Source organism: Hesperophylax consimilis, chromosome 4 (genome assembly GCF_061612785.1).
Source record: "Hesperophylax consimilis isolate HC1 chromosome 4, BYU_Hcon_1.0, whole genome shotgun sequence".
Lineage (NCBI taxonomy): Eukaryota > Metazoa > Arthropoda > Insecta > Trichoptera > Limnephilidae > Hesperophylax > Hesperophylax consimilis.
Genome location: NC_142839.1, coordinates 32,967,895 through 32,982,994, shown reverse-complemented (window position 1 = coordinate 32,982,994; position 15,100 = coordinate 32,967,895). Strand labels below are relative to the sequence as shown.

At 32.5% G+C, this 15,100-nt stretch overlaps 1 protein-coding gene across 4 annotated transcripts in view; it reads left to right on the top strand.

The window, feature by feature from the left end:
* The window catches only part of LOC149424585 (alpha-tocopherol transfer protein-like), an 89,421-nt gene that overhangs the window by 28,532 nt on the left and 45,789 nt on the right, over positions 1-15,100 (top strand). Inside the window, exon 1 of one of the 4 annotated variants that reach the window (XM_089631425.1) lies at positions 4,364-4,501. The exons of the other annotated variants lie outside the window; for them this stretch is intronic. Within the exon in view, the coding sequence (XP_089487551.1) occupies positions 4,492-4,501 (10 nt within the window). The 5' untranslated portion in view covers positions 4,364-4,491. Of the gene's footprint in view, positions 1-4,363; positions 4,502-15,100 lie in introns of those variants that run through there. 4 annotated transcript variants of the gene reach the window in all.

Here is a 15,100-nt window from a genome sequence, read left to right as displayed (position 1 = left end):
AGAATGGACGGTTATCTCGAGAGTATTTCCTCCTGGGGTAAAAATAATCTCGTCGAATTTAATGTTTCAAACACCCAATCCTGTCTGATTACGTCTAAAAGGGATCCAAATGATAATCTAGTCTCCTTCAACGGAAGCAATCTTCCGAACAGGCCTTCCATTGATATGCTTGGTGTAACTATAAGTGACCAGCTCAGGTACGGGGGCTCCATCGAAGCCAGAGTAAAGTTGGCCTCTCAGAAGCTGGGCGTACTGTACAGGGCCCGCAGATACTTTAATAGTACACAACTGCTCACCCTGTACAAATCACAAGTGCGCCCTACTGTCGAATTTGGCAGCCATCTCTGGTCTGAAGCCCCAAAATACCTGAAAAAAAACCCTTGACTCTGTGCAGAAACGGGCGGTCCGTTTGATAGATTCCCCAATCTTAACAAACGGACTGCAATCTTTAGAGCACAGGCGTCAGGTAGGTATGCTGTCCTTGTTCTATCGGTATTACAATGGAAGATGCTCTGAGGAACTAGCGTCATTGATCCCTTCGGCACCGGTGCGTAGTCGGGATACACGCCAAACGCGCGCCCAACATTTGTACACAGTTGACACTTGTCACATGAGAACGGGTCGCTTCTACGATTCGTTCCTAAGTTCAACAGCTCGGCTGTGGAACGAACTGCCGGCCTCTGTGTTTCCTCCCTCCTACAACATGGGACTCTTCAAGACCCATGTTCACTCCTTCCTCTCCACAAAAAGACCCTCCACACAGCATCCCCAAAGATGACATAGGCCCTGAGGGAAATTATTTTCTTCAGGGCCTCCTGTGTGGAGTAAATATAAAAAAAAGGGGAGGCTGTGCCTCCCCTAAAAATGAAGAAGAATTGGGGAAAAAGTTACACGCAACCATGCATCCAAAATATAGTATAACATTATTTTACCAATATGTAAATTATATAAGCCATAAGGTTGTGTTATATAATGTAACTAATCACACCAGTGTAACCAAAACCTCACTGGATAACAAGCAGCCTCCTAACTTGTTTAGGATTTCACAAAAATTGTCGTTTTAATTTTTTTATCAATTTATTCTTATTTATCAAAAATCATCTTAAAATGTATTACTTAATTTAAAAAAAAATAGGATTAATTGGAGGTTCTCATACAAGTTAGGAGGCTGATTTGATTAAGTGTCCAGGCCTTGTGATCTAGGAGGATTTAGTGTAACGCAACAGGCCCTACTTATGTAGATAGGCCAACGCAGTATAATAATACGCTAGTGAGGCAGAGTTAGGGTCCGCCTCAGATAGGCGCTGATTTCATGTGGGTGGAGGGGTATCAGGAAGCCACATGTATTCGAAATGAAAGGTAGCCAATGTGGTCATGCGTTGTTTATGAGGCGCGCCTCATTTTTTTTATTTAAAAATATATTTCTTTTATATAAAAACATAAATATGGTACTCTAAAAAAACTAATTACAGTAAAAATGTTTTCTTTTTAACGTAACTACCCAATTCAATAGAGAAAAACTTTTCTTATGTTTGAGTTGGGGAGTAGTGCCATTACAATATACATAGGGTAAAGAAAAGAAAGAAAGTTTTTATTTATAAAATAATAAATAAACAAATTGTATAGTATAGCATGATGACAAAAGTATAGATAATGAAAATAGCAGTTACTAAATTAGATACACAGTAAATGTAAATAAATTTAAGAATATATTTAATTACATTTAACATTAATTTAAGAATAGCAGTAAAATAAAAATATTATTATTACATTTCGATTAATAAGTAGGTAATAAGTTGTATAAGTACATGGAGTTATTTTATTCATTTGGAGTAAACGGGGCTGATAATATTGCAAGCGAAGGTACATAATAAATTGCGACAATAAGCTATTGGTAGTTCGAATGCTGATATAATATTTCAAGAGGATATGGTAAAAAAAAGGAAAATATTTTTTTTGTTAATTAATGATAAAATTAAATAGTTACTTTTATACTAAGTGTGTACTATTAAAATTTGAATTTGATCAATTACTACTAATATGTACCTTTAATCAAGGGATACGTAAAAAATTCAATTAAAACTTATAATTATTATTTGGTTGATCAAGAAGTTGTTTTATTTGTAATTTAAAGGATTTATAATTTTTTTCAGATTTGATTTTATATGGGATTTTATATCTCATAAAACAAACACTATCGATGTAGAAACGATCATTTACGATTAACTCTAGCGCTCTAGTGAGAAAGTTTTGTTTGGTTTTTTGATTACTTGTGATAGTACGCGGCAGTACTGAAGTACGAATTTGCACTTGGCTGTCTTGTGTTTGTGTGTCTAGTAATCATCTTGATCACGTACACATTATTAAAGTTCGGCGTATTTATTGGAGACGTTTTACCCCTCTGCCTAACTACCCCTTCGGGGAAACGGCGTATTGGTAACTAAATAGTCAGAATTATTTGCAATCAGAAGCGACCACTTAAATTCTCGGAATTGTAGTGCAAATTGTACTTACTAGCACTTTGTATAACTTATCTTGCCTTCAGTGAGAAGCAGGTTTTTAAGCACCTGTGAAAATGAATAGATAAAATACAGGTAAGCTATCCTCGCTCGTGTAGTAAACAGGGTGGATCAAAAAATTATTTTACTTAATAATATTTTTTTTGTTGCGAAACTGAAGAACGAAACAAAAAGAACATTGTCAAATTACTGGTAAGTTTTTAGATTTTCACAGCCAAAATTCGGACATCGTTGCAGTGTCCATCATCAGGGCAGATCCGGTAGATCCGAAGATTTGTCCGAAACGTCGGCTAAAGAAGGAGTTAGCGCAACACGGCATAACACCCCAAAAACAAACAACAAAAATTTTCAAATTACTGTATAATTTTATGTTAAATATGTTGTTTAAATGTATTAACACGGCACAGAGAAAAAGTGTTTGCTGATTTATTAAGAAACTCTTCAAATTATTCGTGATCCGGTTAAAAACGGGATTGCAGGCCGTTTCCTATTAAAATTTTAGTACATTCTTAATTTATCGGAACACGTTTTCATGCACCTGCACCATGCGTTAATAATATATAATGACGAAATGCGAAAATATTATGATTTTTGTGAACACGTGAAACAGAAAACCGTAAAAAAATACCGAAACCTATCAATTCAGTCGTTAAGGATCTGTAGTCCCGTTTTTAACCTGATTACGAACAATTTGATAGATTTTTAATAAATTTGCATTATAACAGTAAGTTTTATCCGTGCAGGCGTTTATTTTGATTGGCCGCAAAATATAATATTTCAAAAACTGTCGTACATAACCATTTTATGAATGTGAATAGTAACAGCTGCTAAAAAAATATATAAAATGTTTAAAAATACGTGTGAAAAGTTGTTCGTTTTAGTTATGTTTAAATATATTGTTTGTTTTTTTTCATACTTATCCTAAATTAATCGCGTACTATATTGCATTTTTATATTATACTTTTCATCTCGGTTCTTTTAAACTAATAGCAAAATATTTTATTTCATGTGGTCACCCTACAAGTTTACTACTTTATTGAAATATGTTATTTCATCTTAGTAGGTATCCATTAATCATGCAACAATATTGTTCTTTCGATATACATATTACTTTGTGCTATTTTATTATTTTGTATAATTATTAACCTCAACACGAGGTAGTCCTAGTGAGGTTAACAATTAAAATGTAAACAATGATACCACGTGTAAAGAAACAATAAATAATAAATAAATATATTCAGACGCTAACAATGAATTCATCGGTATATTTTAAAACAGAAGTGTTTTTTCATAAAATAATAAAATCAGCGCCATCTTTGAAAGAGCAGCTAATGTATTCTTCTACGTATATACCCTTGAAGAAACACTGAGAATTTTTCACACCTACAACATGTTAAATAACAGAACCAAATGTTTTTTTATAATTTTCCGAGCATACTTTGAAATTTTTTTTTTCGAGATAATTTCATAAAATTACTCTTTCAACTCGGCAAATGTATTGAGAATAAAATAACATAAATCTATTATGTGAAAAAAATTGTAATAAAATTTTATCCTGCTTTCGTATTCGATGACCTTACCCCACAACCACGGAGGCAATCATAGAATTTATTTGCGCACTCTGGTATTCAAACCCATGACTTCTGGATTCTTGATACTAAATAGCCGAAATTCAATATACAACCTATTCTGAACCGGGTCCACTCCACAAGGTAAGTGGTGTACCGCTATCCGCCGTGAGAACAACATTGCATCACAAATAATGACGAATCTGGTTTCAATTTCGGTTACACCTTGTTGAATATAATGTCCATGGTGCGGCCAGAATCGTCAGTTTAGTTTTTGCTTCGGAGGCGAGAGTGCATATTACCCATTCCCTCCAAACGCCATAGAACCAGGCGTTTACTGTGAAATAATTGGTTGCTTTTCGCATTGAAGTTTTTTATTTTGTGCTCTGGAACACGCAGCCGAGATGCCGGAATGTGAGTTGATAAAACAATTATTCAATGTTACTTGTAATTACGTATTGTGTGTGTGTTGTCGCAATTAGCTTATGTAAAACAAACACGTTTAAATTTATATAATTAAGTAGCTCTTTTTTAGCAATTTTAACATTTTTTTAAAAGAATAACATTCCAAGCTTACGAATAACCTGACAAAATCTACTACTACCACAACAGTAAGCAAAATGACGCGATGCCAACTCAGCCACTGACCGTGGTACTAATCTACTTTACTTACCGTATAATTTATTACTATTAGTAAACTAGCTCACGTGTACCCGGCGTTACTCGACTTTTCTCTACTTTCAATAAATATAATATGTATGTATTATATACATAAACCTTCCGGAAAAAATCTCTAAATGATAGTGAAAACCCTATCTAACTATTTTGCATAGTTTAGAAGAACTAAGCGCACAAACAGACAGATGCGGATAGTGACTTTGTTTTATACTATTTAGAGATACCTTAAGTTTGTAACTATTTTTTTTATCAATTTATTAATTCATGGTTTTAAACAAATTATGTAGTACTTCAATGTCGGCTAAATTTTATGTACCTACTAGGTGCATGTTATTATTGTTTTGTTTTCTCCCACTTTTGTGTAAAAATCGCTAATAGTTAAAAAATCATCACACATTATTTCTATTTGGCTTTTAAATTCACGATTAGTTGTTATAAGTAGCGTTAAAGTCGTAAAGTTACGAGAGTTTTAACTAAATTTAATATTAACTTAAAATCTCCATCTGTTGTTTTATTCCAGTGGTGAATAATAATTGTATTCGTTGAAGGTCAAACCATAATTATTCCGGTCTCTTATGCAATTAATAATCAACATCATTTTCACTAAACTTTATTTATTTTTAATGAACTCCTAGTTTGCTACGCATGACTAATTGCTTAGGAAATTTTTAACTCCATGAGCAATTTTGGGAGATATTCTCCCAAGACAAGAAATAACCGTAGAGTTTTTTGGGGAAATATAATATCCCGGCCTGACGGTCTCATAAAAGTTATACTAAGTATATCATGTTGAATTACAGTGTGAATTACCGTAAACGCTTCAAAAAATTTTGAAATAATTATATGAAACAACACTTGTCACTTGAAAAATATTTGTGAAGTTTTGCAAATTTAAAAAATATATTTTTTTATTTATATATAAAAAAGTGAAGGTAAATGAATTGAATTAAATGAATTAAATATGTTTCTTTTATTATTTTATTTCGTGTAGAGTAGTAATTACAGGATAAAACCGTCGGTAAGTGACTTTCAAAACTTTATCTTTGTTCCTAAATGAATTGTAATACTAAAACCTTTTATCAAGAACAGTGTTTTGTTTCGAAATACGTTCAGAAACACCAAATTTATCTAGAATCTGTATTTTGACAGTTCTCCTAAGCCATTGCAAAATGTCAGAGGCTTTTTGAATTTTGAACACATTTTTTTTTTAAATTGATCAATGTCTTTGACACATTAAGCCTGTGACAGACTCGCTAAATGTTCGTGGCCTGGCCTATATCAGGATATCGCTCGCCATACATTCCCATTGGTAGTGTATGGCGAGCGATATGCTAAAATAGGCTAAGCTGTGATGCGAATAGCATAACTTGTCGCCTACCTTACGTTATATTGTGTGCGCATAATTTGGGCGTGGCATATACGTATTATATGCTGGGGTGACACACTGCGCTATAATCTTGAACTGCCGTCCAATATCATTTCTCTGTATGGGATCTGTCACTTTGACAGATGACAGCCGTGTAATTATTGCGCTCCATAAATTATTCTGACCCCTTCTCCTGCCGTAGATAGGAGAGGGGGTCGTTTAATTTTAATCAAATATAGCCTGGCTCGCAGATCGCAGCGCATATCGTCGCCACGCCCACACTTATAGCACCTCATTTTTTTAGGTGTGACAGGTCAGTATGGGATTGTAAGGCGAGCAATTTGGAGCTATATAAAATGCTTTGAACTTGTAGCGTAATCTGTCACCACCTTAAAGTGCGCATAATTTATTACATCTTAGTCATTAATATTATTTCATTAGTGGAAGATACTATCAGCATCGCGCTGGTGTAAGACCACCATTCAGACACGTTGCTTGAAATAGCTTTAGCAGTGTTTGGTGACCAGATCTGTATAGCCAGGTACTCCCCCACCTTCCTCTTTCCCTCCCCAATACCTTCAGCCTCACAGCATACCCCAATAATTGGGGATGCCATAGTCCACTGGCCCCAGACGGTTGGGAGCAATTGGGTCTCTTGTACGCTATTTACATAAAAATTGTTTTTTTCTTCCTTAAATACGAAAAACTTTTAAAAGTTTTCTACTACATACGTAAATTATGCCCCTACGTACGAATTATTTCTACAAAAACATGTAAATAGTCGAAAGCTACATTAATTACGAATTTACGTAAGTAGATAAGCTTTCACGTTTGATTAGATTTCGTGTTGACACAAGCATATTAATTGTATTACATATTACGTAGGTACCTGCAAGTAAGAAGATAACAAAACCAACCATTACTTTATTTTATTCCTACGTATTGTAAAAAAAAACACGATTTCGGTTAAAATATACATTGAACTAAATTTTAATTGGCGGCTAGCGGAAGAGAATATACTCAGGGTAGGATGAGAATATAAAAGTTTATTTACCAAATAGACCATATTTTAATACAATGTAATGTATTTATATTTATTTATCAGTAAGTTAGGTAACAAATCAGGCATATTGATGAAATAAGTCGTTTATGAATACAAATCTCTCCGTTTATTATTTGTGCCTGTTAGCACAAATAATAAAGGCGTATATTATTTAAAAAAAACTATCAACACAGTGGCGTGGCTACTGTTCCTGTTTCCTCGTAGCAGCCGCCCGGGCTGCCGCTAAAAGCATTAGAATACACAAAAATATCACAAAAACTATCATAAAGATTCGTGAAATTTCTACATCTCTATGTATATTATCCATGATGATAATTGATTTCATAAATATAACTTAATGTCATTGCAAAAAAAACTGCCTTCGGCGCTTACTCTCTAATTGCTTACTTTGATTGTTGCGAGTAAAGGTCTCATATTACGAATACATCATTAACTAGATAAACAATGTGCATTATTTTATTATATTTCACTGTCATTCTATTATTCCCTTCTACGGGGACCCATAAAACGTTGAAAGTTTTTTTATTCATAAGTAGTTTCCTACTGTGCATCGAAAAAAATCGTAATTTCAAATATATAAAAAGTTTTCTCTGCGAACCCACAAATACCCCAAAAGTTGTCCAAATTTAAAATCTTTTCATGCAGTCTCGAATCAAAGAGATTTAAAAAAAATCGAAGTTTTCGTCTATTTTTTGTAATGAAGCTTTAAGAGGAAGCTACGAGCCAAAAATGTGTATATTCTTGGTATAGCTTATATCGTAGGTAATAGGCATTAAAATCGCTTGACAAACGGAGTCTAGAAACGTTCGATTTGAAGCACAAAACTGGTTTTTATTTATTTTGTAAATGATTTTATAAGAAAACAAAAAAGTTAATCAAGTGAAACTATAACTATAATACTGTATTTTTAAAAGTTGTTTACTTTATGCGTTCATACATTTCTATCGAAAAAAAATTTTTTTTTAGTAGTTTATATTTATATTTTTTACTGATTAATTTATTTTATATTTGTATTCTTCTCAAGCGAAACTATAGGGAAGCCTTCAATTTATTTAAAGCGTATTTTTTGGTATTCATAATGTACATCAATTCTTTATATAGATTAATCAAAATAGTGATTTGGCATTAAGATTAGCCTTAACAGATTTTTTTCTATGTTTAAAAATATAAATAATAGTGTTTGAAATAAATCTATTTATGTACAAGTGAACTCTAATGCAAGGTTTAGGTCTCCCGCACGTAGCCTAAAATTGGGTAATTTTAACAAATTTTGCTCAATTACGATGGTGCTGAAAACGAAACATCTCTGAATCGGCAGGTACTTCCCCACCTTCCTCTTCTCCACCTCCCTCATCCCCACCTTCCTCTTCCCCACCTCCCTCATCCCCATCTTCCTCCTCCCCATCTTCTTCTCTTCCCCACTACGTTCAGCCTTATAATATACCCCAATTGGGGATGCCATAGTCTCACTAGCTCCAGATGGTTGGGAGCAGTTGGGGAAGTTAGAGCAGTTTCACTATTTTTTTAAATGACAAAAAATCTGTAATATATTCCTGGAGTATTGCACAACCAAGATTTTCCGTTTTTAATGGTGGAAGTAGAAATAGTTCAAATATTGTCAGATTATTGGTAACGCTGAATGTTTTTATTCTTTAAGAAGGTCGGTTCGCAAAATGGTAATTTATGTTGAATTAATCCCATCAACTAATAGAAATACTTGATTGGAATGAAAGAGTTATTCTTACCAAAGCAATGAATTTTAATGACTGTTTCATTTGTTCTGCTTATTCATGCTGCAGAGGTTAATCGATTTATAAATTGCACCTAATGTTTGCACATGACCCGAGAGGTCAACTCTCTGAACTGTAGACAATGAATTATAATGGCTTTGTATCTCTCTACACTTCTAGCCTCCAGATCCCCAGGTCTTGCGCAAAGTGCAAATTACTAATAAGCTCTGTTGATTAACGGATGCCCCATAAGAATCTGCATCTGATTGCGTATCCTTAGTAATTCCCTAGATATTGAAGCAAGCGGACTGTCTTTCAACAGTGCTGTGGACTAATTATTTGTCGGAAAACCCTTCATTGTAATCTTGTGTTAAGTGGATGTAGTAATTGTTAGCTGGTGGTATCATTCAACAAGTGTTTGTGTATATCACAGTAATCTCTCGTCAGTTGTAGAGATCCTTCAGTAATTTATTGATGTAAGTATACATAATAAGATTGTTTCAATAATTATTACTTGTTCCTACGAAAAGACTCGCTCATTTGCGATATACTGATTCATATCATGAAATTAACGAGTATTTTATAAACAATTTTATATTCATTCAGTGGACTATTGCTAATATATTCCACGGGCGTATTCGGCTTTTTCCACCATTCACTATTGTATGCCACAATGTTACTGTTAAAAACTACAGGGTGTTCAAATAAGAGGTGTTATTTTGATATTCAATCGTAAAAGATCAATGGTTTCGTTGTTTGTGTGGCATGTAGCGCCGTCTTGCTGAAAGTAAACGTTGTCCAGATCAATACCATCCAATTCTGAACATAAAAAAATCATTAATCATCTCTCGATAGCGCAATCCATTCACCGTAACTGTTGCTCCAGCCTCATTTTCGAAAAAGTAAGGTCCGATGACTCCGCCATGACACGTTGAAGATAGAGAGGCTTTTCAACAATAACTCTTGGGTTTTCCGAGCCCCAGATGCGACAATTTTGCTTGTTGATGAAGCCGCCGAGGTGGAAATGGGCCTCATCACTCAAGATGATTTGCATTTGATTCACTCAAGTGAATTTTAATAATTTCAATGCGTTGTTGAAGCGTGTGTCGTTCCATTTTTATCAATGGCGTAGTTTCTAATTGTCAAATGTCAAAAAATGATAGCTTCAAAAATAACACCTACCGAAATAGCGGGCTATTCAAAATAAAACCTCTTATTGTAAAACCCTGTACATTACATCGATTACAATTTCTAAACACTCCTGGCACTTATAAAAGAAATTTAAGCTAGCGGTCGATTACTTTTCGAGTTTTACAAGCACAAACATAAGCAGGCTGAATTTTTATATATTATATTCGCTGACGTGTACTTTCTATACATATAATATGCATGTATTATATATATATAAAATCTTTCCGGAAGAAGTGCTCTAAAAATAATTAAAAGTATCAAAATAACTAGCTTTAGAACTTCGAGAATAACTAGCTGACGTGTTCCCGGCGTTGCACGACTTATCTCTACTTTCTATCAATATAATATGCATGTATTATATATATATAAACCTTTCACAATAAATTCCCTAGAACTGAACGCACAAGCAGACTAGGATAGCGACTTTTTGATACGATATGATTAATATCTTCGTGTTATCCGGGCTCGTTTCATACGCATTGGGCCTATGCGCGGTCCAACGTTGGTCGGCCAACTCTATATTGTCGGTGTTCGTGCACACATCAAAGGATCTTGGCGCCAACAGCGTTCACGCGTTGGCGATTAACCAACGTGTACTAGGGACTTAAAAAGATATTAATTAGGCCATTTTGAGTCAAATGAGATAATGACTTGTACTCAAATCATAGAATTACGCGTAATCTGTACCAGCAAAAAATGCTAAATCCGTCAAATTATATTAAGTTTTAGTTATTTGTTTCGTAGTATTGTTTTAGTTTCTATTTTATTGGATGTTGTTATTGTAACACGTTTTAATGATTTTATTCCATATTTAGTTTTTCAGATTACTGCATTCTTTAAAAACTGCGTAATCTAGCAAAATCTGCTCTCGTAAATATAAACAAACCGTAACGTTTGGTTCTACGTGAGTGGATTTCTGTTACAACCATCATTATGTTATGTAGTACGCTTTGTGATTCAAATCAAACCCAACGAATGCACTTATATTTTCAGCATAGATTATTTTCTTACTCTTATATCACAAATTAGAAGCGTATATTGAAACGTTCGATTCTGAAACCACGTAATAACAATCAAAAGATATTTAGATTTATTAGCTCTCTACACCAAATGTATTCTTGTAAATATCGTAATAATAACACCAATATCTTTGTTCTTACCACTCGGACCACATTGTACTATATATGTGACCAAAAGACAAACACACCAACAAGATCTGAAATGAATTTAAGAAATGTTTCAAAGTGGTTATAAAGTAACGTCTTAAGGCGAAGCTTAATGCCAAATCACTATTTCGTTTAATCTTTATTACGAATTGGTGTACACTATGAATACCAAAAAATATGCTTTAGATAAATTGAAGGCTTACCTATAGTTTCGCTTGAGAAGAAGACAAATAAAAAAATTAATTACTCAGTAAAAAATAAAAATGTAAACTACTAAAAAAAATTTTTTTTCGATAGAAATGTATGAACGCATAAAGTAAAAAACTTTTAAAAATACAGTATTATAGTTATAGTTTCACTTGATTAACTTTTTTGCTTTCATATAAAATTATTTACAAAATAAATAAAAATCAGTTTTGTGCTTGAAATCGAACATTTCTAGACTCCGTTTGTCAAGCGATTTTAATACCTACAATATAAGGTATACCACTAATATACAAATTTTTGGCTTATAGTTTCCTCTTAATATGAAAAATGATACAACGCAATATGAGATTCTTAAAAAACTCTAGTGGTAAACCAAATACAACATATAAAAATTACATAGTCAAGTTGCGCCTCCAATAAATCTAATAGCAAATCAATATTCTTACTTGGATTATGAAAAGTGGAATTGGTAAAATACATAGTGATAATATATTATGAAAATACATAAATGCAACAGCCTAAAGAGTCCGCAATCTAGTTATCCTAAAGATATCGTTAGGATGGCAACCATTATGCCACTCGACATTAATATAAGTGAATAGGTTGGGATAAATTGGTATATTTCAATATAATTCCAATCACTGAATAGATAATTCAGAAGTGTCGTTCATGAAGATTTGAATGATTATTTAGTTTACACGTATTTTTTCTACTCCTTTCTTACTAGGGTATATTTAGATACAGATATCCTGTGTCGAAACAAGCTAGTATACAAATATTTTCTTTTATTTATTTATTTTATTTATTTATTTATTGTTTATTTGCAAAAACAGTATGAACCAGAACATTGCAATATCGATAATTAACATTTACAAAAAAGTGAATAACAAATAGGTACATTTACAAGTGGGACAAAGAAAAAAGTTTCAAATTTAGATTTACAATTTTAAGTATTGAATAATAATATTTCACGTTTAAATACGTTGTAGGACATGTGGAAAATATCCACATTTCCTGCGAGGCAGTTAATTAACCTAGTGATTTTTCCCAAGGGCATCACCATTGGTAAGTTAGTTCTGCACCTAGGAAGAATCAAAAGCCTGTGTTGGCGGCCTCGCGCGAAATTATCCGGGACATAAAATCCTATTTTAGCCAGAATGTCTGGTATTGATACTAAACCGTTTAGTAGCTTATACGCCATCAGGAGTAATAATATTAGGTACCTAGATTTAAGGTTAATTTGGAAAGGTGCTTTTTTGGAAACAAAAATATTTGATAGAATTATGTAATTCAGGTTTGTATTGGTATTTAGTGGCAATAATAGGATTAGAGAACTTATAATTTATATTTTGGTGAGTTGACTAATTATTGCGCCGCCTTTGTTGATGATCCAATTGTTTAGCCAAGATTCGAAATTTTTTTAGATTTTTTAATTTTCTTGTTTTGTCAGGTATATTTGTCGAACGTACTCGAAATGTGTTTGTCCAAATGTTGTATTTGTTTTAGATATTTGTAAGTGTTCGTTATTTTTAAACCGTAAGTTTTGTGTGTTTTGTGTAAGTAAAATTAACTTGTTTGTGTTTAAAGAGATGAGTTCAAATGTTTTTTGTTTAAATTTGTCGAACATCTACTTGAAATTTGTTGAATGTATATTTACAGTATTTGTTATTATGAGGAATTCAAGAATAACTAGCTGAAGTGTTGACGGAGTTGCTCGGGTTTTCTCTACTTTCTATAAATATGCATGGATTATGTATATAAATCTTTCAAATTAAATTCCCTAAATGACATTTAAAACCTTATCCAAATCCGTTTGCGTAGTTTAGAATCGCGGATATTGACTTTATTTCTTCTATTTAGTTAGGGAAGAAAAAAAATCGTTTTCTTAAGGAACTTTTTCGTGATAAGAAGGCAATGTGTATTCCATTTAAGATGGGCGCCAAACGTAAAACTAAGGAATTTAACTTGGTCCGTTCGATCCTTGACAGTATTCATCATCAATACATTAAATTTCATGTACTTTTAATTTCAAAATGCTGATTAAATAGACCAACTTTATTAAGATTTTAAGTTATGTATTTAGTTTTAATGATGTTTTATGCAAGAATTAATGGAAACCATTGTTGCCACTGGCTCAGAACCTTTTGGTTCTAACTCATTACCTAAACTCATTTCATAATGATTCTGCATTTGAAATTTAAGCAAATAATGGTCATTCTGTTACTAACACTGTTATAAACACTCGGCATTTCTTGTGTTCTTCTTTATTCTATGATTTCAAAAGACGGAATTTATGTTTGAAAAATGCATTTATTAAATATCGAACAATTATAATAATGCACAGTGTTAGCAACCGCAATACTACAAAACTCGGTTGACCCAGTTGACCACAGAAGATAACATCGCGATAAAAAAAATGCAACCATGTGACAAGATGAATCCAAAAAGAATAACTAGTATAATTTTAAATCGTTGCATATTTTCCATCGGCGTATTAAGAATATCCAACAAACGTTTTATTATATTAAATTTTATTCTAATAGTTCTAAACATATGACGGGTTGTTTCACAAAATTTAAACAGTTCATCAAATTTTAATATAAATTTTCAAGTTCTGTATAGGTTCTATTCAAGTTCTGTTTTTATTTCACACATTTATTTTAAACAACTTACCAATAATGATAAAATAACAGAACTTGAATTAAACCTTTAGCTATTCAAATTCTGTGAAAGGACTAGACTTTTTTGTATTATGCAAGTCTATCAAAAGTATGACTAAATAGCGCATACCCGTGAAAAATCATGGGATATTCCAATTCCAATTTTAAAATGTCTAATTAAAATAATTTCTATTAAAATATATTATTATATAATACTGACTATATTACTTGTCTGAATTTATCACACAACCAGTTCCAATTATGAAAATGAAACTTAATCAAAAGCAAACCAAATTCTAGAGTTACAAACAAACACACAACTGTTACACACAAAAGTGTGTACATTAATTAATTTTTCATGATGATTAAATTATACAAAATTATGTGTGCTGAGGCGCAATTTGAGGTGCTGTAAAGATTGTAAGCACCACTACACGACTATTCGTAGTCATTCTATTTTGGAGCTGAACATTTATTTTTCTATGCAGTTCTTCACAAGAACCATGATCTAGTGAGGTGACCGAGTAACAAAATGTACTGTGGTAAATACACTGTAATTATGTTGCACATAAAAAAGTAACATTAATTAATCGAAAAAAAAAATAAATGATCTGCTAAAATCAACCACCTTTAATTAGACCATTAACGGCTGATATATTTCTAATTATGATTTCGTATTTTTAAAACCGTTTCGATTATCATAATAATGTGTCATTCTACAATTACTTTGCTCAATGTGCCCCAGGACAGATGAATATTATGGTAACACTAATTGACAGAGAAATTCATATAAATACTGATATTGATATTGACATACTGATTTTGTCGTATTCCGTCATGTTTTTAATTAGGAAAAGAATACGTGTTCTCGATACATTCTGAATGAGTAATATTTTCTTTTTTAGCAGGATCATTTTTCTCCGTATATAATCTATAAATAGAATAAAACAAA